Genomic DNA, 26,056 nt, shown 5'->3' on the forward strand with positions numbered 1-26,056 from the left:
GAGCACGAGGGACGCGACCCACTTCGCCACAGACGGTCCCGCGCCTCGCCGCTATGACGGCGACACGGCCGCAGGTACCCGTCTTTGTCCGGAGTGAAAAGTCCAACGCGCGCGTACCTCGCGTCTCACGGAACATACCAATGACCGCGTTGGTGTCCAGTCCGAGCCTGGCTGTTCTTCACCTTTCTACCTACCTACCTACGGAACACTTGAAATCCCTGTGTGGTGGCGGCGTACCGTCCTCCCATCCCTCCCCTGTGTTGTCTCTTTTCTTTCTTTCCAACCCCTGCCTAGACGAGTACAGCTAAAGAGTACCCGGGGCTCCCCTTGCGGGAGAGCCCCAGCAGAAACCCGGGCAAAGCACTGGCAGGGCAAACAAATAAATAAAAAAGAAAACCTCTAGGGCATAGTCACCCCTCAATGGACCATGGCCATGCGTTCTTTGAAGGACACAGAGCACTTAGCCTTATTGACCACGTCGCGACCGTTAACAGCCGTTTTAACCGTCGTGACGTGAAGTTTCCATAGTCTCTCAGCAAGCACGCGCCGACTCACGCTGGCTGGGTGTGTATGCTGCAGTAGGGAAAGTACAGTAGGCGGGCCGGCCGGGTCGTAACGCATCGTTGAGCCCGACGGCACACCTACGCGCGTGCGCGACCAGCCAGCGCGTGCATGACGAGCAATAACGCGACAGCGCCGACCGGCCCAGCGGCCAGCTCAACCGTCGATGACGCGCCCGCCGTCGCTGCCAGCGCAAGGGACAACGTGCTTGAGTACACGCTGTTCCGTCCGCTGATCTGCCCGCTTCTGGCGCCGCGCTCGCTGCATGCCTGTGCTCTGGCGCAGCGCGGGTGGACCGCCATCCTGACTGACGCCTCGGTATGGCATCGATGGTGCCGCATGCTTCCGCCTTCGCCATCTGCGGCTTCGCCCAGTGCTGGTGGCTATGCCCTTTTCTCTCACCTCGCTGGCGTGCGCTGCAGTGTGAGTCTGCCGCTCCGGTTGGACAATGACGATGCCACGACAGTGCTCGAGCTCGATGCCGTGCAAGGCGAGTGGGCGCTCAGGCTGAAGAGTGACTCCGACGCGCTGCTGGATCTGGGCAGCAATTGGGACACGCTGACGACCCTGTTTGGGCGGTCGACGGGCGTACTGAGGAACGAGCTGCAGACGCGCCTTGGCGAACTTCTGATGGATGCGGAGTGGCTGCGCCGGCTCGGCAGGTTCCTTCCGTCGCACGACTATCAGGTGGCCGCCTTCCGGGCGCGTATTGAGATGGTCGAGGCGGCAGACGCCTTTACATTCCTCGACGGCCTGGCCAGCTGTCGACAGGCGTATGCTGGCCCGACGTTTGGTTGGCCCTACGTGTACCGCCACCGTGTACCGTACCGCGCCACGCACTGCCCGACCCACTTGCTGCTTGCGCCGCTGCACGAGCCTCACGACGCGGCCGCCGTCCGACGCTACGAGGATCAGATCCGAGAGGGCGCGCGCCCCGTCGTCCTCGCGCTGTGCTGCGGCCTGCCGTACAACCGCGAAGTCCACAGCGGCATGGAGGTCAATTCGCTCACCGGCTACATGTTCCACGACCGCGAGATTGCGAATCTGCGCGCCGTGCTTCAGCGGGCGGAAGGCGCGGCCGCCGCTGGCTACAACCGCTCGGCGGCAGCGGCCGCGGCGATGCGCGAATGGCTTGCAGAGTTCGTTGAGACTGCGTCGCAGAGTTTGCCAAGAAGCGCCGAGGAGCAGGCGGCGGAGCGGAGGGCCGCCCTCGACTGCCAAAACTTTGAGCATGGAAATGGACATTCGGACTTCCTGCGCGTCGGCCTGTGCCTCATCCTCGACGGGCACCACAAGCTGAGGGCGGCGGCCAACCTCAGGGCGCGAGGGTCCACCATCGGCGCCGCCGTGACGGTCCTGTGCTACGGGCTGCAAGGTGTGGCCATCACAAGCGACGCAGTGCCGATGGAGGCCTGTGGCGATGCTGACAACCTCTTCTTCGACTCCGAGGCGATCTACGAGGCGCTCGCGCACGTTTCTCCGCCTGCAGCAGTCCTAGGGTCGTCGACGTCGTGACGTCCGCGCGCGCGGCCCCCCCCCACACAACACACTTTAAACGGTGTGCCCAGATTTGGCTGGAGGCTGGCCTTTTTACCCATCTCACAGTAGAGGTGTCCCTTTTATTTATTTATTTATTTGGCCATTCGTTTGAGTTCTCGTCCTGAAAGGGTTAACGGAAGCGGACCTACGCATCTTTATTTTCATGCGTGCATGACGCGCGGCAGCGTGGCTGGCGGACGGCGTCCCCGCCCCCCGCCCCCACTGCGCTCCCAAACGACGACGACGGCGCGGAGGCAGAGCCAGAGGAGCGGCTGTCTTGGCAGGAGCGGAGCGCCTCGTCGAGGTGGCGCACCTCGATCGGCGGCGGCCCGGTGCCAACGTCGGCCGCCCCGCCGCCGCCCGCGCCACGCCGCAGCTCCTCCCGCCAGACGGCCGCCGCGTCGCACCACCCGGGCGACACCGCCGCGAGCAGGCGCGCCGCCGACGCGGCGGTGGCGCGGTCCGCGGCGGTGGAGGCGGAGAGCGGCGCCGCCGCCCAGAGCGGCGCCGCCGCCCGCGGCGTCGCCGCCTGCGCCGCCCCGGCGGCGGCCCCCCCCGCCTCCCTTGCCGCCGCGAGTTGCGCCGCGTTGAGGACCGCGCGCAGCTCGGCGCCCGAGTAGCCGGCCGTGGCCGCGGCGATGGCGGCGAGGCGGCGGAGTGAGGCGAGCGGCAGCCCGAGCGGGCGCGCGAGGGCGGCGAGGATGGCCAGCCGCTCCTCCTCGTCGGGCAAGCCGCACGCCACCGCCAAGTCGATCCGGCCGGGCCGGAGCAGGGCCTGATGGTTCAGCAACGGGTCAACTGACGAACGAGTTCATCAACGGAACAGCCCGGCCGAAGCAGAGGAACCGGGTCGATCAGCTCGGGGCGCGAGGAGGCTGCGAGCACAAACACGGCGCCGAGGGCCTCGACGCCGTCCAGGTGGCAGAGGAGGGGAGATGTGGGGAGATATGGGGAGATATGGGGAGATCTGCGTTGACCACGCGATCCGTCACGCCGGTCGAGTCGCAGCCGCGCGCGCGGCCGAGCGCCTTGCGAGAGACGTGTCGCGGACGCGTCAAGGACGCGTCCGCGGGGCGCGGCCGGCGCAGCGGCCGCACGCCTCGAACTCGTCGAAGAAGAGGAGGCACGGCGCGGCGGCGCTCGCCCTCGCGAACGTGTCGCGCACCTAACGTTGGCTGGTTCATTCACCATTCACCGAAGAATGCACTCGATGAGTGGACGGCCCTTTGCGGACGCGTACGCGCACCTTCGCCTCGGACGCGCCGATGTACTTGTCCAGCAGCTCGGGCCCGGAGACGCGCTGATGAAGGGGAGACCTAACCAGGGAAATGTGGGGAGATGTGGGGAGGTATGGGGAGATCTGGGCCGCTGATGAAGGCGAGACCTAACAAGCGAAGGTCGCGCCGCCCATGGCAAAAGGAGGTCGGGCGCAGATGGCCAGGAAGAGGGGGGGGGCCGCTCTCAGCAGCGACGGCCCCCTTGCCAGCAACGTCTTGCCGCAGCCGGGAGGGCCGTGCAGCAGTGCGCCCGACCGGAGCCGGAGGGGCGCGGCCGCGAAGGAGGCGGGGTGGCGGAGCGGCAGCAGCACCGCCTGCGTCAGCGCCTCCTTGGCCTACGCCGTGGGCGGACAACCCGTGAGACGGGAGGACGGCCTCGTGCAGCGTACTCAGAGCACCGCGTGAAGGCGAGGGGCTGCGAAGACAGTGGATACGGCGGGGTGCGGCCGAGTACCGCGGAGGGCGTGTCCTCTCGAGAGACTAGCCGTAGCATATCTCCCCACATCTCCCCACATCTCCCTGGGGAGAGGCTAGCCGGAGCACAAGGACAGTAGAAGCTTCCGCGTCTAGGCTCCCTTGCCGCAGCCATGCCGCCCACCCCTCGGAAGCCAGGCAGCGCCCCTCCCTCCGGGCGAGGCAGCGGCTCCGGTCGCCTAGTTCATTCACGCACTGCTCAACGAACGAAGTCATTAACGCGCTCACCGGCCGGAGGAGCGACGCCCAGACGCGCGGCGCGCGTGCGCGGCCGCCGCCGCGACGTCGGAAGCTACATCTCCCTGCCCGCCTTGATGAGGACATCAAGTGCTAGCTCCTTGGCGCACACGCAATCCTCCCTGCCTTTTGCGGGATGACCCGTGTGATGATGGCGTATGTGCTTCTCAAACCGATCAAAGCCAAGCAGCCTGGCATGTTTCTCCACATCGGTGAGCCGGTGTGTGTGCCAGTCCGCGCCAGTCCGCGCCCTTGTCGTGCCAGTGTGCTGTGAGAGAGGCTTGTGCCTTAAGAATTCTCCACATCGCGGCGTCTTGTCTGTGCCGACCGCCGAGCATAAATACCCCACCCCGGCGCCTCCGCGGCCTCCGCCGCCGACTCCGCCGCTAGTCGCCAAAACCCATCACGGATGCCTCCGCGAGTCGCTGCCCTCGCCGTCTGCCTCCTAGCCTACTCCGCCGTGGGCCAGGACCCCGACAGGCGCGATGCCGCGATAAATTCGCCCGCGCACCAGGCGGCGATGGCGCGGCCGGTGGCAGAGTGCGAGGCGCTTGCGAAGCAGGACCGACCCGGCCTCGACTTTACCGCCTGCCGAAATCTGCGCGGCGCGAATCTGGAGGGTCTAAACCTCGCCGAAGCGATCCTCGACTACGCCGACCTCACCGGCGCGAGGCTCGGGCGCGCCAACCTCATGCGCATCTCTGCGCAATACGCGAGCTTTGAGCGGATCAATGGGGAAGGCGTGAAGCTGGACGAGAGCGACCTACGAGGCACCACCTTTCGCAAAGCGAACCTGCAGTACGCCACAATGACGGGACCTGCCATCGCGCACGCCGACTTTTCTGACGCAGACCTTCGCCACGCAAACATCCGCGCACTGTACGACGCCGACTCGGTCAATTTTGATCGCGTCGACCTGCGAGACACGACCGTGACCGACTGCCACCTGCACTACGGCTCGTTTGAGGACGCCAAGCTGCAGGGCTCCAAGTATGAGGACATCTCCTTCTTCTTCTCCTTCTTTGGCGGCGCCACGTGGACGGGCGCGGTAATGAGCGACATGGGCTTCGAAGGCGGACGTCCAAGCCCCGCTGTGCTGCCCTCTCCCTGCTACTCTCCCTGCGCCGCCCCTCTGCCTCTCCTCCCTGCCGCCTCCCACGCCCCTCCGCTCCACTCGCCACCGCGTCGCCTTCGACGGGTATGGACAACTCTTACACTGATTGCCCTCTCCATACCTACGTTTCCTTTAGCCTTGCCTCACATACCTGCACAGGCGCCAACCTGATGAACACCAACTTTGACGGCTGCACCCTCGACCAGGTCCGCTGGGCGGGCGCAGTGATGAGCCAGTCCACCTTCCGGTGGACGCACCTCAAGGAGGCGCAGCTCTCGAAGGCAAGGTGCTCATACTGCGACTTCGAGGCGCGCCACCAAAGAGTGAGGACAGACAGAGACACGACACAGACAGACTGAGAGACAGAGAGACAGACAGACAGAGAGACGGACAGACGGACAGACGGAGACACACACACACACACACACACACACACAGAGAGAGAGAGAGAGAGAGAGAGAGAGAGAGAGAGAGAGAGCGACCGACCGACCGACCGACTCTCAATCTCCATATGGCTGCTCCCACCACAACAGCCCTGCACAATAGGGGGCTAACCTTGCCCTCTCTGATCTGAGCGGCGCGATGCTCGACTACGCTTCCTTCGACAGGGCCGTGCTGACCGACGCAAATTTCCAGTGCACGCCAGCGTGGCCCGCTGCCCGGCCCTACTTCTTTCTTCGCATCGGCGACTTTCCCTTCTCTAGGCACGCCAGCGTGAGCAGGGCGAGCTTCTCCGACGCCGTCGGCATCGACAAGGCCCCCCCCCCCCCCTGCCCCCTCTGCCCCCTCTGCCCCTGACACTCTCACAAACGAATTCTTCCCAGCTCTCCCCCCAACATGGCCCCCCAAGCTCCTCGCTGTCGCTGCCCAGTTTGCTGCCCCCACAGCCCCTGCCCTCACCGCCTCCCACCGCCCGTCAAGGCGGACCTGAGCGATGTCAAGGGCGACCCGATCGGCGTCGATTGCAGGGAATCGTGCTGCGCGTGCGCGCACCCCGCCGGCGCCGCCGCGCAACCTTACGACCCGCATGGATACGGCACCCCGGCCGCGCTCCTGCAGCAAATGAAGCGCATGAAAGGTTAAAGCAACCAAGCGCGGCGGGCGGGGAGGGGGCAGGCAGGGGGCAAAGGCCGAGGGCAAAGGCCAAACAAAGCCGTGTCAGACGTGACGGCTCAAGGACGGTGCAGTCGTCTCGCTGGTTGACTATCTTGGTGGTTGGTCGGCGCTACATGCACATGTGCATGTGCATGTATGTCGTTTCGGTCGGGAATTTTAAATTCGGCAGCTGAACAACACAAACAACATCTCTCTCTCTCTCTCTCTGAGCTGAAGGCAGATCGGACCAAAGGGACGGCTTTACCACGCACGACCAGCGGTGCACTGGCAGGAGCCATACTCGCATAGGGGACGCGTGCTAGCTGACTGTAGCCGGCTTCCCGGCCTCCGGCGTGTCTACCTGGAGCCTCCCGGACCATCGACCTCGGGAGCTCTCCCGCACCGTTTAAGCGTTTAAGACCGTTTAAGGAATTGGCGGCCCAGCAGCTCTTAAAACTTGCCATGGCAAGTTTTAAGCCGTTTAAGCCGCAGGCGCCCCAGGGCCCACCCTTTTAAGCCTAGGGGTCCCCTAAGAATGCTGACTTTTCTACACTATCTCCGACACTGTCGATCGAAAAATTGGAAAAAATCCGACAACGCGCTCATGTTCCTGAGATGCATTGCGCATCCTCAGATGCCACATTGCATCCTGGGATGCATGGACTAACCCAAGATGAGGTTATCATCTCGGCACACTTGTGCGTCTGAATACGACTGCAGTATCTGAGATGTCATGTATCGCGCGCCTTGCGGGGGGGGCGCGGAAAAGAGGAACCTCTTAGCGCCATCGCCACGGTGCTGCATGCAGCGCCGGGCGACGACGGCTTACCGCCTCCCGGTCCCCCTCGGCACACCTCCGCTGCTCAATGTTTGACGGCTCGAACCCGTGAAGCTTCCCCGCGCGCGGGTTACCCCGTCACGGGCTATCAAAAGACGCGGGGCACCGTCGAGCTTGCAGAAGGGCTCAGGCACAGTCCACTGCATCACTCTGGTCTCGGTGTTGTAGTACCACTTCCGGCCGTCCGCCTTGACGTACTTCTTCCAGACTCCCTCCTGCGGCGGCAGAGGAGGGGCGCGGAGGCGAGTTGACGGCAGAGGAGGGGCGCGGAGGCGAGTTGAGAGACGAGAGTTTGGAGCGCGCTGTCTGCGCGGCGGTAGGCAAGGCGTGGCGGCTCGCCTGCCGCCCCTCCTTGCCCCCCTTTCTCGAGCGACATCTCGGCAAGGCCGGAGAGCTGGCTCATCCCCGCCAAGCTCGCGGGGCACGGGCTCGGGATAACCGTGCGGTGGCCGGGATAACCGTGCGGTGGCCATGGGCACGGCGGCGAGTCGTGAGAGGCGCTCGCCCTGCTGCGCTCGGCCTCGAGAGACTCGCGCGACGCCATCATCTTCCAGGGAGGGGAGGGTGCAGATGGTGATTCGCGTAGTTAGTTGGTGGGCCGCATACGCCGGCGGAATGTGCTATGCGATAGCATTGTGGCGCAGGCTGAGTCGATCTGCGGGCGGCTCCAGGTGATATCCAGGAACCGAAAGCTTCAGCTGGCTGGAAAAACCCGTGTGAAAAAAGAAATACCAAAACCTCGAGCTGATGGTCAAAGGTCAAGGCCGAGATCCAGGCCTCCCTGTCGAGATCCCCCCCCCCCCCCTCCCTCGCCGCCCCCCTGCCCTCTTGCCCCGCGCCCCGCTGCCGCACGAAAAAAGAAATTGGGGGCGGACTCGACAGGGATCGCGATGGTAATCGCAGCTTCTATAGAGAGCGCAGTTGTGAGTCAGTCGCCGATGATCACCCACCGCTGCGGGGTAGCGTCCCCCCTCGTCAATGTCGTCCGTCGCGCCGGGATCTGTGGGAGCGACGGCGTCGCCCAGTTGGCGGCAGGCCCAGTGAGGTAGTGCACCAGACCTGTCCCGGATCCCGCTGAACAAGCTCCTCTTGTAGCTCGATCGGTCACCACCGCCATCACCGTCGAGGAGAGGGGGGACGACACTGCTTCGGCAGCGTGCACCTCGATCCGGTACCGTGTTCGTTATGACCCCCCCCCAATGAACACTCCAGTGAGGGAGGGCGAGACGATCGAGGGGTCCCGTACCACGCGGAATCGACCCTATCCAGCCTTCAAGTGCTCAACAAACCCAGCCATCTTTCTGCGAACATGGCGCCACAGCGCGTGGATAGGCTTCTCCCTCCGCTCTTCAGCGGGTTCATTTCTCCGGCGCAAGACTTCTTCGCGGACGTCAGTAAAGAACTTTGCGAGTGAACAAGAAGAGTCCCCGTGTTGCATGTCTGACTGTCACTGTGCTATTTCGGGGCCCGGGGTTGTGCGTTTATGGGCGGGTGTGCGGGATGTTTGTGGGCCCGAGAGCGATGTGTCATGTCCGCCTTGCGTTTGTTTCATAACATCGAAGGCTAAGCTCACAAGAATTTTACGACGGAAGTTTACGGTCTAAAAGCTCGGAAGTCGAAAATGGACGCCACTGGAGCTCCATCATGGACGTCGTGCTGCGCAACGTGCCCACCGCCCTGACGGAGGACGAAGTTGCGGCGGCGCTCCAAGCGCAGGGACTCTCCGTTCGGAGCGTGACTCGCTTCACCCGCACCGCCCGCGGCAAGCCTCCGAAGGCGCTGCCGCTGTGCCGTGTGGCTTGCTCAGACGGCAGCAGCGTCGAAGGGCTGCTCGCGTCGGGAGCAGAAATCGCGAGCGTGACGTGCACCGCCGAGCCTGCGGTGCGCACCGCCGACAGCGCCGCCGCTCGAGGCTGGCAAGCTTCTGCGCCGCCGGAGCCGCAGGCAGCTGCTGCGCTCGGGCGGGAGCGCGAGAAGGAGGGCCGCCGCGACCGCGGCCGCGGCCGACATCGGATTCTCACCTGCTCTCGGTCCCGACGTTGTGACTGTGCAAATCAGGGCATGACGGCATTCACGCACAACGGGGGGGGGAGCTCTAGCACCGCGTCCGCTCGCGCGCGACATCATCCACAGGCAGCGAGGTTGTCATGTGGCACAGGTGCACAAATTGCAATCGCTACCCACGAGATCTCCAGAGCAACCCTCGGGAGACTCGGACAGCACCCGGCCCTCCGGAGTTACCCTATATCTTGCAACCCTGCGCGCGGGCTGGTGCCCTGTCGGGGTGGAGCGCACCGCTGCCAACGACGAGCTTATCCTCGCAAATGGCCGAGCCCGGCCCGATCACGACGCGCAGGCCGTGCGTGAGGCGCTGGGCCTTCGTCCACGCGCGCGACGGCTTCGTGCGCGAGCTCGACGGCGAGATGACGCGCGCGGCCGCGCAAGCCGTCGTCGCGCGCGACAACGCGGGCCGGCGGCGCGGCGACCGCTTCGAGTGCGTGCCGCTCGCGCGCTGCGGCGACCGCGCCGCCGCGCCGGCCGCGACGCCGCGCGACGCGGACGCGCTGCTCGCGGAGCACGCGCGCCGCGGCGGCGCGCCCGGCGACACCTACCTCGAGCTCGGCGCGCGCGCGTCGTGCCGGCCGAGGCCGCGTCGCTCGCCGCGCTCCTCGAGCGCGAGCCGCGCTTCACGCAGCTCGGCCTCTCGCAGAACGAGTCCTTCGGCGCGGCGGGCGTCGCCGCGCTCGGCGGCGCGTGCCTCGCGCGCGCCGGCGGCGCGGCGTCGTCGCGCCTCGTCGGCCTCTTCCTCTCGCGCTGCGCCGCGGGCGCGGCGGGCGCGGTCGCGCTGTGCGCCGCGCTCCGCGCGCCCGGCGCGTGCCCGCGCGTCGCGCGGCTCGGCTTCAACTTCAACGACGTCGGCGACGACGCCTTCGGACGGAGGACCAGGCAGGACGTTCGGCTGGGCTGGGAGAGCACCGCGCGATTGGCAGCGGGGGCCGCGGTTAGACACGCTCGAGCGACACACAGACACACACAGCTCACAAGATACACTCGGAACCGGGGTGCTTCGTGATGTGAATAATTTTGACCGGCCGGACGGAAGGTCGCCTGGGACCTCTCGTTTCCTTTTTGGTTTCCGGAAACATGGCTACAGGCCAACAGCCCCCCCCCCCCCCCCCTCCGGGCGCCAAATCATCACCATGCCATGCTTTTCAAGCGCCGCGTACCGCTTGCCCGTCAAAGATCCCAGCAGTCCTTGCCCGCACACGAGTACCACGCCATCAACGCTGCGTGGAGCTGTGGTACCTCACCGATGGCACCCGCCTGGGCGTGGGGTCCATAGACCAGGTTGTTCATCGACCACGGGTCGGTGTCCATATCGTACAGCTCTCGAAAGTCTGGGCTGGAAAAGTTGACATCGGCCGTGCGCTGGCTGCCCGTCTGAAATTCTGCGTACAGCACATTGGAACGACCAGCAGTGCTACCTCGCAAGGCGATGTAATTGTTGGATTCGGACTGTATCGGATAGCACTCATCGGAGCAGAGCGGTCCATACCACGAGTATGCATCCTCTGACCAACACATCTCGTTGGGTGTTGCCTTCAGGTCGATGCTAAGGGCAGCCCCAGGGTGCCGCCCACCCCAATACCCTCTGGCACTTGCCTGCGCCCTGGCCGCGCATGCCGCCACGCCCTCCACGCGACTAGTTGCAAAAAGTCTGTTCAAAAACCCTCAAAAACTACCCAAAACGCTGTCACGGCCAGCTCGGCACTATCTACTCAAAAAAAGTGACGTAGAGCACCCACTTTTTAAGCGTTCCGTGCACACACAAGGTCCGCCTGCGTGCACCGCCAGCTTCTCAGGGCCATCGCGCGAAAAACGACGGAGGAGATGCATCCTAGCTGTCGCCAGATCCGCACGTACCTAGGCTCGTGGGAGTGGCGCGCGACTCTTCACAACGAACGTAATTTTGACCACCCAGGCCGGACGGAAGGTCCCTGCGCAGCTCTCTCGATGGCCTCCATGGTAGACTATCCACAGGGGGGCACGCGTATAGCCTACTCCCAGACGTGTGCGGCGGCCGGCGTCAGCGAGGACTTCCTCCGCGCCATGCCCAAGACCGACCTCCACGTCCACCTTGACGGAAGCCTCCGCGTGTCAACGCTCATCGAGCTGGCTGCGGAGGCACCCGATGTAGCTGAGAGTATGTCAGAGAGGAGAGTTGAGGAGATTCCTCTGAGTTGCAGGCGGGCGTCTCGCTGCCGTCGACGTCGGAGGCGGAGCTGCGGAAGACGGTCTTCCGGCCGCAATACGCCGACCTCAACGAGTACCTCGCCGGCTTCATGTACACCACAGCGGTGATGAAGACGGCCGCGGCGTGCGAGCGGGTCGCTTTTGAGTTTGCGGAGGACGAGTTCTCCGAGGGAGTGAGGTACTTTGAGGTGAGGTTTGCGCCGCAGCTGCTCTCGTCTCTCGACCCCAAGGATGACTTCTCGATCCGCGACGTGCTCCTGGCAGTGGACCGCGGGCTACGGAAGGCGCGCGACGAGTTCAACGCCTCCCTCAAGCAGGCGCAGAGCGCGACGCCTCCGACGCGCGTGGGCGAGCCGCCCTACGAGTACGGCATCATCTGCTCTGCAATGCGCCTCTTCTTCCCAGGCATGTCGCGCTTCTACGACGGCCTGCACGCGATGCACCCCGACGAGCCGAAAGAGGCTCTGTCCAGCATGGCGAGCGTGATCATGGTCCAGGCGGCGATCAAGTCGCGCGACCTCGACGGCGTCCCCATCGTCGGCGTCGACATCGCCGGAGCTGAGCTCGACAATGAGGCGATGGTCCACACCAAGGTTTGCCCTCCCCCACGCTTCATCGCTCTCCTCTTCGCGTCTCCTGCCTCCTCGCCCGCCTCTGACCTCACGCCCCCACTCCGAGGCGTTTGCGCTCGCGCACGAGAACTTCCTCTGCAAGACGGTGCATGCGGGCGAGGCGTTTGGTCCGGAGTCGATTGCGCAGGCGGTGCAGTTCCTGCACGCGGAGCGGATCGGCCATGGCTTCCACCTCTTCTCGACCGAGAGGGAGCACTTCTCCCCCGCCTTCAACCAGCAGGACGACCGCGAGGAGGCGGCCGCCGCGTACGTCCGCCAGATGGTCAAGTGGGTGGGCGACAAGCGGATCACCATGGAGGTCTGCCTCACCTCGAACCTCAACACCATGCCGGGGCTCAAGCTCGAGGACCACGCTTTCCGCAGGATGCTCGACGCAAAGGTGTCGGCGACGCTGGCCACCGACAACCGGCTCGTCTCCAACACCACGACGGTCAACGAGTTCGCCATGGCGGTGTCCACCTTCGACATGACCCTCGAGCAGCTGCGCGACGTGGTGTGCGCCGGCTTCAAGCGATCGTTCTATCCCGGAGATTACAATGAGCGCCGCGCCTACGTCAAGCAGGCAATGGACTGACCCTCTCCATCGGACAGAAGGACAGCTGTGAACACACACACACACACACACACACAAGAGAGCTGTGAACAGGCGATGGCATACTTCGACCAGCTCGTCGCCACAAATCTCAAGCCTCCGGCGCCAGCCGCGTGAAGCAGGCTGCGAGAGGCCGAGAGAGCAACATGCGGTATTGACCGTTGCGTGCAGTGCGTGACCGCGTCTCGGATTTAGCACTAATTTGCAAAAACGCCGTTTTTTGGTCCGCCAACAATTCTTGGCGCGCCAGTGCGCACCTCCCTGCCCCCAGTGCTGTGGAGCACTTGGAGCACTTGTGGAGGTTGGTGCCGCACCGTTTTTTACTTCCAGCGCCGTCATGAGAGGTGTGATTTGGTTCGCGGTCGCGCTCTGCGCCGAGGCCGTGGGCACGCGCACTCGGCCGCTCGGTGTGCTTCGCCCTCTGCGCAGTGCGTGCCGCATGGCTGGGGGCGACGCACCGCACGGCTTGACGGAGGCCTCTCCGCTGGCCGAGATGCGAGCATTTGTCAAAGCGCACGGTCTCGACATCTCCACCTCGGGTAAGGGGCGCACAAAGGCGACCATATATGCGGACATCGTCGCCGCCTCGCCCGAGATTGCGTCCCCCACGCCAGCCAGCGCACCCCCACTAGCAGCGAAGACGGCGAAGAAAGCGACGAAAGCGACGAAACCGGCGCCCGCTGCTCCGCCGCCGCCACGCGCTGCCCCGCCCGCGCCGCCGCCGCGAGAGAAGGCGGCAGCGGAGCCGGCCACGACAGGAGAGGTCGCAGCGGCACAGCAGGTGGCGGCGGCCGAGAGGGAGGCGGCGGCCGAGGCGGAGCGGCAGGAGATGGCGGCGGCCGAGGCGGAGCGGCAGGAGATGGCGGCGGCCGAGGCGGAGCGGCAGGAGATGGCGCACGCGGCTCGGCGCGCGGAGGAGGCGCTGAGGGCCGACGCCGCGGCGCGGGCGGCGGCGTTTGCGGCGGAGGAGGCGGAGGCGCTTGCCGTGGCGGTGCGTGAGGCGCAGTCGGGGCAGACAGAGGCGGAGGGGCGGCTCTCCTCGCGGCTGGAGAGGATGCAGCAGGCGATCGACGCGCTGCAGCACTAGACGCGGCCCGGGCGCGGCGGGCGGTTGGCGGAGAGGGAGGCTGAGGGAGGTTGAGGGGCGGCGGAGAGTTAGCCTGGCTTTGCCTTTGGCGTTGCATGCTCTGATTTGGAGAGTCTTTTGCTATATTTTGGCGCATGAAGCCTGTGCGTGCGGCCGGGATGCGACGAGAAAAATATGTGAAATGCAGACACAGAGGGCGACGCAGACTATAGACTAAGCGGCTGCTTCCGACACATCTCACCTGACTCACAATCTCCAGGACTGCTCGAGGCTTAATTCCGTGCATGCTGTTCACTCACATCCGCTGTAGCTCCTCTCCCTCCCTCTCTCTCTCTCTTAGAACTCGGATGAGAAGAGCTTGAACAGCCGGTAGAAGCCGCCAAACACCGCCGCGGCAAAGATAAAGGGGGCTAACACGCCAAGCAGCGCCCCGAGGCTCAAGTCAGCATTTCTCTCGAACGGCGTGGCGTCGGCAAGGACAGCGGCGGGAAAGATGGCACTCGGAGGTGGTGTGGGGTGAAGAGGGGCGCGCTGCAGACGCGGGGTGAATGCAAACGCGGTGGCGCCAGAGTTGGGTGCAGTTGTCACGATCGGCGCGCTGCTGTGCGGCGCCAGCAGGCCGAGGACGAGAGCGAGTGGGAGAATCATCCTCCGGCACGTAGACAGCGGAGACGAGCAGATACACTTGGCTCTTCCGCGCCACGCCGACAGAGGGGAGCAGCGAGCCGAGCGGCGATTATTTTTTCGACCACCTCGCCTACCTTTATTTTTATAGATAGATCCTCGGGCTTACCTTTTAGTACGATCGCACTAGTTCGTAGTCGTAGTCGTTGTCACGTCACGCGCTTGCGGGCGAGGCCGAGGGAGTACTCACCGGTTCGCCGGGTCATTGTATCGTGTCGGGGCGCGAGGGCCAGTGTCGTGTCGGGTGCCGCGGGGGCTGGCTCGAGGGCCACGTTCGCCGCCCGGCCGGCGGGCTTCCGCCGGCCGAGGGGGGGGGGGGGTGCCGCTCGGCGGGGTGGGCCGGGTGCCGCAGGCCACGTTCTCGCCCCGCATGCCCAGTGGCTACTATTCCGACTCCTCGGACGATGAGGAGGAGCCGACGGTGATGCTCGGCTTCGCCGCGGACGTGAGCGAGCCCTCCTTGCTTGCCCGCAACCACTTCCCCTCCAAGCTCGGCGGCGCTCCTGCGTGGCTCGACCCCGTCAACCTTCCGACCGAGAGGCAGCTCCGGTGTGGCGCAAGCGGCGAGCCGCTGCGCTTTGTGGCGCAGGTGTACGCCGCCGCGTCGGACGAGCCGCACGCCTTCCACCGCTCCATCCTCCTCTTCCTCTCGCCGCACGGCCCGTCGCTCTCGCGGCCCGGCGCCGTCCGTGCCTTTCGCTGCCAGCTGCCGCGAGACAACAGCCACTACCCGCACGAGCCGCCCGAGGAGGGCGACGCGCCGCGCGCGCTCACGCTAGCCGAGGCGCGGCTCGCCTCCGCCCGCTGCCCACTATGGGCCAACAGCGGCGGCGGTGGCGGTGGCGGCGGCGGTGGCGGTGGCGGTGGCGGTGGCGGCCCGCCGCCGCTGTACCACGAGCACGAGCTGAGCATCGACGAGGAGCCGGCGGAGGAGGAGGCGGCGGAGGAGGCGGTCGATCGCGACGGGCGGCTGCAGGAGCTGATGCGGGCGGTGCGCGGCGTGTCGACCGGCGCCGGCACCGGCGGCGACGGCGCTGCAGCGGTCGGGAAAGGTTGCGTCGAGGCGGGTGGCGGGGAGAAGGGCGGCGGGGAGAAGGGCGGGCCGCTTCTGGACGAGGAGGAGCAGGAGGAGGCGGTCGAGGACCTCCGCTCGCAAGACCCGCGGCTCACCGAGTTCGGCGCCTTCACGGTTCGCCCGCCTAGACGCCGAAGACGCATTCTTGTCTTCCCACCGGCGCTAGAGAGGACACGCACTCCGCTGTTCGGCCGCGTTTGGCTGTATTCGTGGTATTCGCAGCCCGTGCATTCCACGGTGCTCTTCCTCTGCACGACACCCTCCTCCCGCCCCGATGCTGGTGCCTCCATGGTGCCTTCGTCCTGTAGTGCTGGTGCCTCCATGGTGCCTTTGTCCTGTAGGCTCGCCTGGCGCGCGCTCCGGCGCAGGCGGTGCGGTACTGCTTCGAGGAGGGTGCGGCGCCGCTCTGGGCGGGCAAGGCGGGGAGGGCGCCAGACCCCGTGCCGGCGTGCCCCCTCTGCGGCGGGCCGCGCCGCTTCGAGATGCAGCTGATGCCGCAGGCGCTCCACTACTTGGGCGTCGACGATATCTCCCCACATCTCCCCACATCTCCCCACATCTCGCCGCCCTGCCGCAGGCGCTCCACTACTTGGGCGTCGACGCGGCCGACGACAAGGCGGCGAGATATGGGGGAGATGTGGGGAGATCTCCCATACTCCCTAGATACTCCCTAGACACTCCCGAGACACTTCCTAGACACTCCCTAGACGCTCCCTAGACACTTCCGCCCGCCTCTGCGAAGAGCCTTCCCGAGACGGCCGTTTGGTGACCCAAGGGCGCGGCGAGACCAGGCGCCCGACTTTGCGACGGTCCCTAGACACTTCGTAGACATTTCCTAGACACTGACTAGGCGCCCGACTTTGCGACGGTCGCCATCTACACGTGCGCCGCCTCCTGCGCCATCTGGCCGCTGTCCCGCCGGCAGGCCCAGCCGGCCGAGGCGGCGAGCAAGCCTAGAAGCGGAATGCGTGACTAGCGCTCTCGAGAGGACACGTATGTAGCTGCAGCCGCCGTGCTCGGCTGCATACAGTGCATTCATTGCCCGTGTCCTCTGAAGACGCGGCGTCAGACCGTACTCCCGCCCTGACCCTCGGTGTGTGTTCATGGCGCAGGCGAGGGAGGCGGGCTGCACGCCGCCCGAGCAGCCGGGTGCGTCGACCGCCCTCCCCGCCGAGGGGTGGGGAGGGCTGCCCGCGCCGCCGACCGCCGCCGCGGCCGAGGCGGCCGTGGGCCGGAGGATCGTGTTGCAGGGACTGAGCCGCGCCGACCTCAACGGAGCGACCGGCACCGTCCTCAGCTGGCACGAGCCGAGCGGCCGCTGGGCCGTCGAGCTGGACGCTGTCGCGGCGGCGGAGGGAGAGGCGGCGAGCGGGGAGGCGGCGGCGGGGGCGGAGGGGGCCGGCGAGCGGGTGCGGGTGAAGGGAATCCACATGGCGCCCGTCGACGCGGCGACGGAGCCGGCGCTCGGCGGGTATGTGGAGGAGTACTGCTGGGTGCAGATGCAGGAGTGAGGTGGAGGTGGCGTCTCCGTCTGGCGGGGGTCCGGGCTCTGGCGCGACCGCCAAGGACGTGTGATTACCGTGTACCACCGAGATCGAAGGGGGAAAATGTGCACACACACACACACGTACGGGCACGCGCGCGCGCGCACTTTTCCGCTCGGGGGTCTCGCACACACCCCGACAGCGTCGGCCCCGAGGTCAGGTCTTTCGTCTACTGTCTCTGTTGATGACAACATTTTTTACTCGCTGGTCCGTCTGCGACTCTCCCTCTGCGCCTCGCGACCGCAAGGCCAAGGCGCAAGGGGAAGCGGGAACGAGGGCGTCACTCTCACGTCTCAGTCTCACCGCGCCGAACATGAGTGTGTGGAGTTAGAGAGACCCCCCTGCCGGTGCCCCTAGTCATCCACGTAGTTCTAGCTGTGCCGTTCCATTCACAAAAGCCCCGCCGCTCTTCGCGGCGCTTTCGGTTGCCGCGCGCATCAAGGACACCATGCTTGGCAAGCAGCCGGTGCGACCGCCATGGCCGGGGAGGGGGGAGGGGCGTGTTGTTTGAAGCCTTGGGCCCTCCGCGCTCGGCGGAGCGGTTCTCATCGTGCCTCGCGCACAAGCCAAGCGCCTCCTTGTACTGGAGGGCAATCTGCCCGACGGAGAAGCGGTCCGCGACTGCCACGCCCGCGTCGGAGACGCGGCGGCGAAAGGCGGCCGACGCGGCGAGGGCGCGGACGGTGGCGGTAAGCTCGCTATAGTTGTGCACGAGGAGGATGTGCGGATCTCCGGCCGCCACCTACTCGAGACGTCCCGCCTCAGGCGGCCCAACCCTAGCTGATCTCGGCCAACCCTGTCCAGGCTGGTCGCGCCTCCTCAAAGGTTGGCGTCCAGAGGGCGATCACAGGCACGCCCGTCGCGAGCGCATTGGTCAGGCGCTGCGCGGCGTTGGAGTGGAACCACTGAATCAGCAGGTCGTACTGTGCGAAGACGCGCGTGAACAGGTCGCCGGTGCCGAGGAACGCTGCCATGCGCGCCTGCACCTCCCCTCCACTCATCTTGAGCGCCTGGCTCAAAAAGCCGAGCCGCGAGGACGGCGCGGCCGTGCCGCCCCAGAGCGGGTTGCAGCTGAAGTCGACCTCCGGGCCCAGCGCCTTGGAGAGGTTGACGCAAAATGACCTCGCCGTCGGGAGGACGCGGTGCTCCATCACCATCAGCGCTTGCGGGCGGGCGGGCCAGAGGCTGCCGTCCGACACGCGCCGCGTGACCGAGTGAAAGTGCTCGATGTAGTGGACTTCTCGGGTGGTGTTGGCGAGGACGGGGCAGCTTGCGCTAATTTGTTGCCACGCGATGCGGGAGAGGGCGATCGCGCCGTCAAAGTGACGCAGCAACGACTCGCCATTGCAGGAGGCTGCCTGTGCAACGCCATTCTGTGAGCTCGGTCAACCTCGGTCAACCTAGAACACTCTCAGTCTTGCCTGGAAGAGCGGGTTTAAGTCCATCGTATCGAGCAGCAGCCGGCGCGTCAGCGAGCGCACCGTCTTGATCAGGTGAATGCTGGAAGGGGATGCAGGCGGAGCGAGGTAGGATTGCAGTATGGTTAAGAGTGTGTGCGTGGTGCGTGCACGACCTGGACGGGATTTGCTTGATGAAGATTATTCCGTCGAGCCTCTCCTGCCCCGGCTGGCGCAGGCGCGACAAGGTGGCGGCGGAGCAGCTGGGGATGCACACCGCCGGCAGATCATGCGCCGTGAGGGCGCGCGCAGTCTCGAGGCAGCGGTGCCTTGGCCCGCCGAGGTTGAGGCCGTGGCATGCGGCGATCACAACGCGCGCGCGTTCGAGTGGAGGCTCGAACGCGCTCCGGTTGGAGACGGCGGCGGCCGGCGCGGCCCTGAATTTCTCGGCAACGGTCAGCGGCATATAACACACGGCCCGCCGTTTCCGCCCCGCCCCGACCGGTGTCTTCGAGACCTCGCTGCAATGCAATCTCTGGACGGTCGGTCTACAGGGCCAGGGCGGGCCGGCTCGGGCGCGATTGCGCGCTCAATACTACCACGACTACCTGCTCTCGAACCGGGCCGCCGACGGCGGGCTTGTGCGGCGCGCCGCTCGACGGCAGGCTGCTCCTCACCCTTCCGACAGCATCTGCTGTCTCGCTTCTCTCGCTGCGACCGCATCCGGGGGCCTGCGGCGACCTCCTCGCTTCGCCAGCGCTGCCTATGACTGCGGCACGCACGTCGGCTCGCCGCCCGCGTCGCCCGCGGCGGGCCCGCATAGCGCGCCGCTTGTCGGGGGAGTGCCAAGGAGGTTGAGGAGTACAGGCTGCCTAGCCGGCCGCGGGCGGATTTTAACCAAAAAAAATTGTTCCAGTCTTAGCAAGCAAAAAGGAGCACACACGACTCAGCAAGTCCGCACCAGCGACTGCCACTCGCCTAACCTGCCTCGTCACAAGTGCCCTCCCAATCGCGCCCAGCGCAGGCACACACGCTCCGCCTGTTCTCACCCAAACACTCTATCACACCCTTGCCTCCCTGCCAGAGCGAGCTAGATTCTCCCCGCCTCCCTCCCGCCTCTGCCGCGCGCCTTCTATGGACGTCCAGTGCAGCACCTAGGGGGAGAGAGGGGGTTTGCCCTGGTAGCGAGGTGGCGAGGTCGCGCACTGCAAACCCAGTTTGTGAGGAGTGGGGGAGCTGGGACAGGGCATGTACGCCTCTGATCTGTCATGGTCTAGTGGCCGATAGGATCCTCCCTTAGGCAGCGATGGCGGGTCGGGAGAGGCCCGACTTCATAGCCCGCCACTTACTGCCAGCCTCTCTGACTGCCCAGGGTCTCACCACGATGCCGCCCGAGTACAGGGGGATAAGAGGACAGTAGAGTGCGGCTCTGTACTGAACCTCTCTCTGTGTGGATCCCACCTGAGCCCACTCGCGGTGCGAAGGCTCCTAATGCGGCAACTGAGCCCGCAAGGGTAGGGCACTCAGGGAGACGGAGAGGGGTTATGTTGGATAATACGGTTTATGTTGCGGTGTTGTGGCGTATACATACACACCGCACACTGTGCTGTGTGCAGAGCTGGCGGATTTTAACAAATGTGTCGTCGCAGAAGTTTTGACCGTTATCATACATTTGTTTACTGCTCAACCAGCAGCGCCGCTCGGACTCCCTCCAAGTGCGCCATGCCCAGCACCGCCACGACCGCGGCGCCAGCACCCGCGGCGTCCTCAGCCTCGCCGCCGCCGCGCAGATGCTGCGGCGGCTGCAAGCACGCCTCGCGTATGTTGCCCGCCAGCACCTGGTTGCGCTCGTCGATTAGAGCGATGAAGCCCGCCCGCCCGAGCACCACCGCCGCGAGCGCCGTCACAGCGCCGTCCGAGACGCCCGCAACCGCGCCCGTCGCCTCGTCGACGGCCGCCGCGAGCGCGAGGGCGGCGGCGGAGAGTCCGGCGAGCGGCAGAGCCGCTGGCGACGAGTAGGCGTAACGCGCCACCGCCAGCGGCGTGCCGGCGAGGATGCGCCGGTCGAGCGCCGCCGCGCCAAAGGCCGGAAGCTGCGAGAGTGCTAGTCGTCCGTCGTCGCCGATCCTTCGCCAGCCCGCCGGGGAAAGCGCGTCGGCCACCGTGCGCGCGACCGCCACCGCGAGCCGACGGCCGCTCTCTGCCACGGGCTGGTCGGCGAGGACGACGTCGCCGAGACCGCAGTCGAGCGCCGCCTCGAACGCTACTTGGAACTCGTCCTCCGACAGCACGCGCCGCAGAGAGCGCTCGCGGTTCCACTTGCGAGCAACATCTGAGCTCCAGCGCGCGTCGCACAGCTCTATTACGGCCGCATGCAGGCCGCCCGACGCGGCGGCGTCGCGAATGGCTGTCTCCACCGTTGCGATGGAGTGCGGATTGTAATGCATGGTGCCGACGAGGATCACCTCTCTCGCCGAGGCCGCGTCAATCACGCGCATGACAGAAGGCTGGGCGGAGGATGCTGGCACAGCCCAAGGCGCCGCGAGCGCAGAGAGGGTGCCCTCGAGGATGCGTCCGACGCGCATGATGCGACTCAAGCGGGGGCGGGTGTGCGTGATGTCTGTGGGCCCGAGAGGGATGCCGCCTTTCCAAGTGTATATTTTTTTCTAGCTGGCATCCCCTTCCGGTTTTCCCCTCTCTTCTAGCTGGAGTCCTTCCCTGTCACAGGAAGGACTGTGGTTGCAGGATAGTACCACCAGCCATCACTTTAGTTGGTATAGTACCCCACCTTCACCGATCCCGTCATTTCTTTTTTAGTTTCCCATAAGTAAGGTAGGTAGGTAGGTATAGGGGCAGGGCAGGGGCCGGTCAGGTTTTTGCAGAATTTCAGCATGATGCCCGGCTGCCCCGCGCAGCAACCGTCGGGCGACGACCCGGGGGCCAAAATTCCGGCGACGACCGACGGCGCTCTGGATGGGGCGTGACCTCCTGCCTCCAACCTCCTTCCTTTTTTGAGCAGGTGTGCCGCCGCGCGAGCAACGCTCCGAGATCGCCCGAGATAGCGCGGCGCGGCCCCGAGATCGTCCGAGATAGCGCGAGATCGCCCGAGATTGCGCGGCGCGGCCCGAGGCGAGGTGGATGGGTTGGGAGCAAGGGGGCGGAAGTGTTCAGTGCGGTAGATGGTAAGCTCGGGGCGCGTGAGCCGGACTTGTGAGCCGGACGGCTTTCATTTCTCTCTGCGTTCTTGCACATGGAGTGCAAGATACTCGGCTGTCCTTCCCAAACTGTCACTCCCCTTTCTCCCGGCCGGGGTGGGGCGCGCGCGCGGGCGGCGGGTGTGAGGCGAGTGTGCGGGATGTCTGTGGGCCCGAGAGCGATATGCCATGTCCGCCTTGCGTTTGTTTCATAACATCGAAGGCTAAGCTCAACGAAAAAAAAAGACAAGCGATTTCCATCTTCACATAATCGCACAACCCTCGTTTGGGTTTGTCTGTTTTCTTTCTTTCTTTTTTCGCACAACCCCGGGCCCGAAATCGCACAGAGACAGTCACGCAACACGGGGTCCCAGGGAAGGCGAGCAAAACCTTATCCATCTTCACATACCGCATACCTCTGGGGGGGCGGGCCCCCGGAGGCACCGTGCGCCGCGCCGCAGTGCGGAAACGGGGCCCCGGCGCTCAGAGTCGCTCAGAGCACCAACTTCCCGATTAAGCTAGGTTGATCAGAGGGCAGATTTGGAGAGATCTCGAGGAGTACATACAGATAGACCCTCCAACCATCAGAAACCTCCAACCTGATCGGTCGTACTGACCGCCGACAGATCACTCCAGACAGCAGACAGGCCGACGTCTGCACGCAGCCGGCCGGGCGAGAGGCTTGACACGATCCGACCCTGCGACCCTGACGCTGGTGCTCTAGCTATCAGACATGCACTGCTGACTGCTGCCACAATGTGCGACCTGTGCTGGCCCACTTGGCGGCCTTCCCGGTCAGTGGTGAGGCGCAGTTCAGAGCTGTCGATGGCGCGATGCCGCACTGGTCCCACATTGGTGACACTCTAGACCACCAAGTTTGCCGGTCCAAGAGAGAGGCACCGGCGCTGTCCTGAGAAGGTGCGTGGTCCCTCTTGACTGCCCATGCGCGCGAGGCTGTGTAGGCATAGCCTCGAGAGTGCCAGCAGCCAATCCAAGGATGTCGCAAGGCGTGAAAAGGCAGCACCCCGGTCTTGAGAACGTCTTCGCGCACCTGCGCAAAGAGCACAGTTGTTTTCTTTTCCAACGGTTGGCGGCTCGCCGTCGTCTCCACGGCGCACGGGCCGCCATCTGCCCCACTCGTCGTACGTCGAAAGTAGCGTCATAGAAGCGGCCGTGGATCGAAGAGATCGACTCAAAGAGATGGTCGCGAGCCGGTCCGTTAAGCGAAAAAGAAAGAATTTAAACAAAACAACGCTCTCTCACAGCACACAGGCTCGACACAGGTGCGAACTGGCGCGTGCTAGTACTATCACCGGCACACCACCGGAGCCGCCTAAGCGACTGTCTCCGTTAAGAACGGCAATGCACTTAGCTCCGTGCACAATGCCGAAAGAATTCAAAGAATTTTACAACCAAACTCCCTCGCACAACACTGGGCACGGGACTGGCGCGCACTGGCACTAACACAGGTACACCGAAGTCCCAGCCGGCTCCTACTGCAGGTTGCGAAGAAATCTGGTGGTCGATATTCGAGTCGGAGACGCTCAAGCCTCAACCAGCTCAACACGCCGGACACGAAAGGTTCTAGTAGGACAGTCAGACTCACTCAGAGGACAGAGCTTCAGGTGCTAGACGGTCGTGGGGGGTCGTCACCGGGGAGGGACGACTGCGTCCCGGCTGTCGTGTGCTGCGTGCCCGCGGTGTAAGGTAAGGTAAGGTAAGGGGTAAACTTCTCCACACACACGAGGTGGTGGGGCAAGGGGGGCAACCCTCGCGTCTCCACGTCTAACGACAGGAGCCCCACGGCATTCAAAGTGCAAGGCCCGGTGCGCGTGGGTGAGCGGTGTGTGTGTGTGTGTGTGTGTGTGTGTGTGTGTGTGTGTGTGTGTGTGTGTGTGTGTGTGTGTGTGTGTGTGTGTGTGTGTGTGTGTGTGTGTGTGTGTGTGTGTGTGTGTGTGTGTGTGTGTGTGTGTGCGTGTGTCACGTCACTGCATCCTCTGCCGGTTCCTCCCGTCGCCTCTTCTTTGTTCGAATGTTTTTCAATCCATCCTTCACGAAGCCCTCCCATGTAGCTAGCGTTCTTGGCGAATGTCTCGAAGTGGCCAGCAGGCGCTGTCTGCTCGCGGCCTGTGCGGGCCGCTCGTCCTCCTCGCCCTTCTTTTGTCCTCCCGTCCCTCCCCTCCACCATGGCCTCCTCGGCACTTCTTTCTCCATCCGCCTCGCCCTGCCTTTTCGTATCGTGCCGTTCGCCCTCCATTCGGTGACCTCCATGGCTGTCCGCTTCCTTTTGGGTGGCGCTCTCGATACCGTTGCGCGTTGCGTCAACCTCGACGTCGCTGTCGCCCTCCCCGTCCCCGTCCCCGCCGTCGCCCGTGCCTCGGTTCGCGTCATCGGTAGCGTCTCCGTTGCCCCCTCGTGCTCCGCCGTCGCCCTCTCTGCTCGGGCCGTTCGCGATTTCGCTCCTCCTAGGGGGGGTGCTCGTGCTGCTGTGTGCGGATGCGATGCACGCGCGTGTCCTCGCCGCGCTCCGGTTGTCGGTCAAGTTGTCCAGACTCCAGGTCCGAGAGCCGCGCCTCCGCCTGGGCGCCTGCGTGACTGCTCACTTTTGGTTTTGCCCCTTCTCCCTTAACCTATCCCATCCTCTACTGAGAACAGCCGCTCCAGCCTCACGACTTCATACACCCACACATGATATCAGATTTGCGAAGACAGGCGCGCAAGCGTCGTCGCGTGTGCACGAACGCGTGCTATAGGACCCTCGCCCCGAGAGGACCCCTTCGCGCCCGTCCTCCCCACCGCCACCCCTCAACCTCGCACGGAAGCCCGATCTCGCAGCTCGCTCGCGGCCGCTGGCTAGAAGTCGAACTCGATGCCAAAGTCGCGGTGGTCGCGCAGCAAGTACGGCGCGAGCAGCGTCCACGAGTAGAGCAGCAAGCAGATCCACTGCGACACGACCTACCGCGCGCAACCTCCGGTCACCTCGGGTACATCTCGAGCAGCCGGAGCGCGGCGCGCCACAACCTTGACCCAAAAGGAGGGCAGCCCGACCGAGTAGGACGCCGCGTCGTACGTGTCGATCGTGCCTCATTACACATGCAGGGCACCGGGGCTGCAGGCGACGGCCCAACCGGGAGGAGAGGGGCCGGAGGCGCCTCGGAGGCATCTCGGAGGCGCCTCGGGAGTGTCTCGGAAGTGTCTCGGAAGTGCCCCTCACCGACGGCCGTCGGCACGCCGTCGATGTACGCGGGCTCGGTCGACCAGCCAGTGAGGAGCATGGAGAGGTAGAGCGCGCACGTCGCCATCATCAGGTGGTAATACCACCACGACTCCTCCTCCATCTCGTCGTACGCCGGCGCCTCCTTCTCCGCGTTCGGGTCGAGCGGCTGCTCGTTTGGCGAAGCGGAGTCGGAGCCGATGACCTTAACGGACAGATCAGGTCAGGTCAAGTCAGGTACACTTCCACACACACACGAGCTGGTGGGGCAGGAGCCAGGCTAGTCCCTCGCGACTCCACGTCTAGACGACAGGAGCCGCACGGCATTCAACGTGCAAGGCCCAGTGCGCGTGGGTGAGCGGTGTGCGTGCGCGCGTTTGTGTGTGTGTGTGTGTGTGTGTGTGTGTGTGTGTGTGTGTGTGTGTGTGTGTGTGTGTGTGTGTGTGTGTGTGTGTGTGTGTGTGTGTGTCATCTCTCCCCGTATCTCCCCGTATCTCCCCGTATCTCCCCATGTCTCGTACACGACGGACCTGATTCTTGGTGCTCGTCGCGTTCCACGCCGTGCCCGCGAGCCTACGTGGGAGAGATGGGGAGATGTGGGGAGATGTGGGGAGATATGGAGCGCCGTGCCCGCGAGCCTGCGTGCTGAACACGCCAACATCAGGCTGCGAATACAGCGAACATAGCGGAATACGTTCGAATACGGCGGAGTGCGTGTCCTCTCGAGCGCTAGTTGGGGTACAAGACTCCGCGTTCCCCTTCTAGGCCCGCGCGCGAGATGGACGCGACGAGCAGCCCGACAACGATGTCGAGCGCAGAGTGGCGGCGGTGCGAGAAGGGGTTGCAGCCGTCGTCCGGGTGTGACGCGAGGGCTGAGTAGCAGAGGAAGGTGGCGTAGGCGGTGACCGCCGCGGAGGTGAGCAGGGTGCCGTGAGGCGCAATCTTGGAGCATGAGAGGACGGAGAGGACCTAATATTCATTCGCGTCCGTCGCCAGCGCCTGGTGTGGATGCGGATGCATGGTGGCGAGATGGCGGACCACGCACGCAATCAGGGTGAGCGAGATGATGGTCTGCTGCGCCGGGCACTCCGAGGAGCCTATCGCGAGGAGTGACTTCCGAGTCATGGACGAGCCCCTCCGCTGCTGCGCCGGGCATGCGCGAGGGGTGCGGGTGGTGGTGGGGTAGAGCAGGGCCACGGGCAATCTCGGGCGATCTCGGGCAATCTCGGGCAGTCTCCGCCGAAGTGG

At 65.1% G+C, this 26,056-nt stretch overlaps 8 protein-coding genes across 8 annotated transcripts in view; 3 read left to right on the top strand and 5 right to left on the bottom strand.

Annotated features, from left to right (window-relative positions):
* Nucleotides 1–2,188: 2,188 nt before the first annotated feature.
* EMIHUDRAFT_200366 (hypothetical protein) lies at nt 2,189–3,870 on the bottom strand (the record flags this gene model as incomplete). The annotated part of the gene is made up of 7 exons (XM_005790367.1): nt 2,189–2,221; nt 2,696–2,875; nt 2,947–3,003; nt 3,078–3,128; nt 3,347–3,416; nt 3,591–3,712; nt 3,832–3,870. The coding sequence occupies 7 exons, from the start codon at nt 3,868–3,870 to the stop codon at nt 2,189–2,191; spliced, it is 552 nt and encodes a 183-aa protein (XP_005790424.1).
* A 627-nt stretch (nt 3,871–4,497) lies between these two features.
* Nucleotides 4,498–6,492, top strand: EMIHUDRAFT_448946 (hypothetical protein; the record flags this gene model as incomplete). Its single annotated transcript, XM_005790368.1, has 5 exons — nt 4,498–5,167; nt 5,362–5,510; nt 5,749–5,837; nt 5,907–5,958; nt 6,124–6,492. 5 exons carry the CDS (start codon nt 4,498–4,500, stop codon nt 6,283–6,285), a joined length of 1,122 nt encoding a protein of 373 aa, XP_005790425.1. The 3' UTR covers nt 6,286–6,492.
* A 3,880-nt stretch (nt 6,493–10,372) lies between these two features.
* On the bottom strand, nt 10,373–11,004 carry EMIHUDRAFT_200370 (hypothetical protein; the record flags this gene model as incomplete). The annotated part of the gene is made up of 4 exons (XM_005790369.1): nt 10,373–10,705; nt 10,785–10,805; nt 10,879–10,906; nt 10,985–11,004. The coding sequence occupies 4 exons, from the start codon at nt 11,002–11,004 to the stop codon at nt 10,373–10,375; spliced, it is 402 nt and encodes a 133-aa protein (XP_005790426.1).
* A 117-nt stretch (nt 11,005–11,121) lies between these two features.
* EMIHUDRAFT_433512 (hypothetical protein) lies at nt 11,122–12,840 on the top strand. The gene is made up of 4 exons (XM_005790370.1): nt 11,122–11,320; nt 11,383–11,982; nt 12,068–12,583; nt 12,668–12,840. The coding sequence occupies exons 1-4, from the start codon at nt 11,150–11,152 to the stop codon at nt 12,728–12,730; spliced, it is 1,350 nt and encodes a 449-aa protein (XP_005790427.1). The 5' UTR covers nt 11,122–11,149; the 3' UTR covers nt 12,731–12,840.
* A 1,196-nt stretch (nt 12,841–14,036) lies between these two features.
* On the bottom strand, nt 14,037–14,348 carry EMIHUDRAFT_200372 (hypothetical protein; the record flags this gene model as incomplete). The annotated part of the gene is made up of 1 exon (XM_005790371.1): nt 14,037–14,348. The coding sequence occupies one exon, from the start codon at nt 14,346–14,348 to the stop codon at nt 14,037–14,039; it is 312 nt and encodes a 103-aa protein (XP_005790428.1).
* A 406-nt stretch (nt 14,349–14,754) lies between these two features.
* EMIHUDRAFT_200373 (putative programmed cell death protein) lies at nt 14,755–16,435 on the top strand (the record flags this gene model as incomplete). Its single annotated transcript, XM_005790372.1, has 4 exons — nt 14,755–15,069; nt 15,502–15,573; nt 15,801–15,977; nt 16,310–16,435. The coding sequence occupies 4 exons, from the start codon at nt 14,755–14,757 to the stop codon at nt 16,433–16,435; spliced, it is 690 nt and encodes a 229-aa protein (XP_005790429.1).
* A 3,641-nt stretch (nt 16,436–20,076) lies between these two features.
* EMIHUDRAFT_200375 (hypothetical protein) lies at nt 20,077–20,985 on the bottom strand (the record flags this gene model as incomplete). The annotated part of the gene is made up of 1 exon (XM_005790373.1): nt 20,077–20,985. One exon carries the CDS (start codon nt 20,983–20,985, stop codon nt 20,077–20,079), a length of 909 nt encoding a protein of 302 aa, XP_005790430.1.
* A 3,199-nt stretch (nt 20,986–24,184) lies between these two features.
* EMIHUDRAFT_351597 (hypothetical protein) overlaps nt 24,185–26,056 on the bottom strand; it is a 3,753-nt gene continuing 1,881 nt past the window's right edge. The window contains exons 7-12 of the mRNA XM_005790374.1: nt 25,847–25,943; nt 25,593–25,777; nt 25,339–25,381; nt 24,809–25,013; nt 24,616–24,677; nt 24,185–24,549 (exon numbers count right to left, since the gene is read on the bottom strand). Coding sequence (XP_005790431.1) covers nt 24,448–24,549; nt 24,616–24,677; nt 24,809–25,013; nt 25,339–25,381; nt 25,593–25,777; nt 25,847–25,943 — 694 coding nt within the window. The 3' untranslated portion in view covers nt 24,185–24,447. The remainder of the gene's footprint in view (nt 24,550–24,615; nt 24,678–24,808; nt 25,014–25,338; nt 25,382–25,592; nt 25,778–25,846; nt 25,944–26,056) is intronic.

This window comes from Emiliania huxleyi (genome assembly GCF_000372725.1).
Source record: "Emiliania huxleyi CCMP1516 chromosome Unknown EMIHUscaffold_12, whole genome shotgun sequence".
Classification (NCBI taxonomy): Eukaryota; Haptophyta; order Isochrysidales; family Noelaerhabdaceae; genus Emiliania; species Emiliania huxleyi.

What these genes read in the sequence shown, in the direction of transcription:
- EMIHUDRAFT_433512 (XM_005790370.1), top strand. Translation starts at nt 11,150, where the DNA reads ATGGCCTCCATGGTAGACTATCCACAGGGGGGCACGCGTATAGCCTAC. An exon ending in TCATCGAGCTGGCTGCGGAG is followed by an intron (nt 11,321 to 11,382) that starts GCACCCGATGTA and finishes TCTGAGTTGCAG; the next exon opens with GCGGGCGTCTCGCTGCCGTC. An exon ending in AGGCGATGGTCCACACCAAG is followed by an intron (nt 11,983 to 12,067) that starts GTTTGCCCTCCC and finishes CCCCACTCCGAG; the next exon opens with GCGTTTGCGCTCGCGCACGA.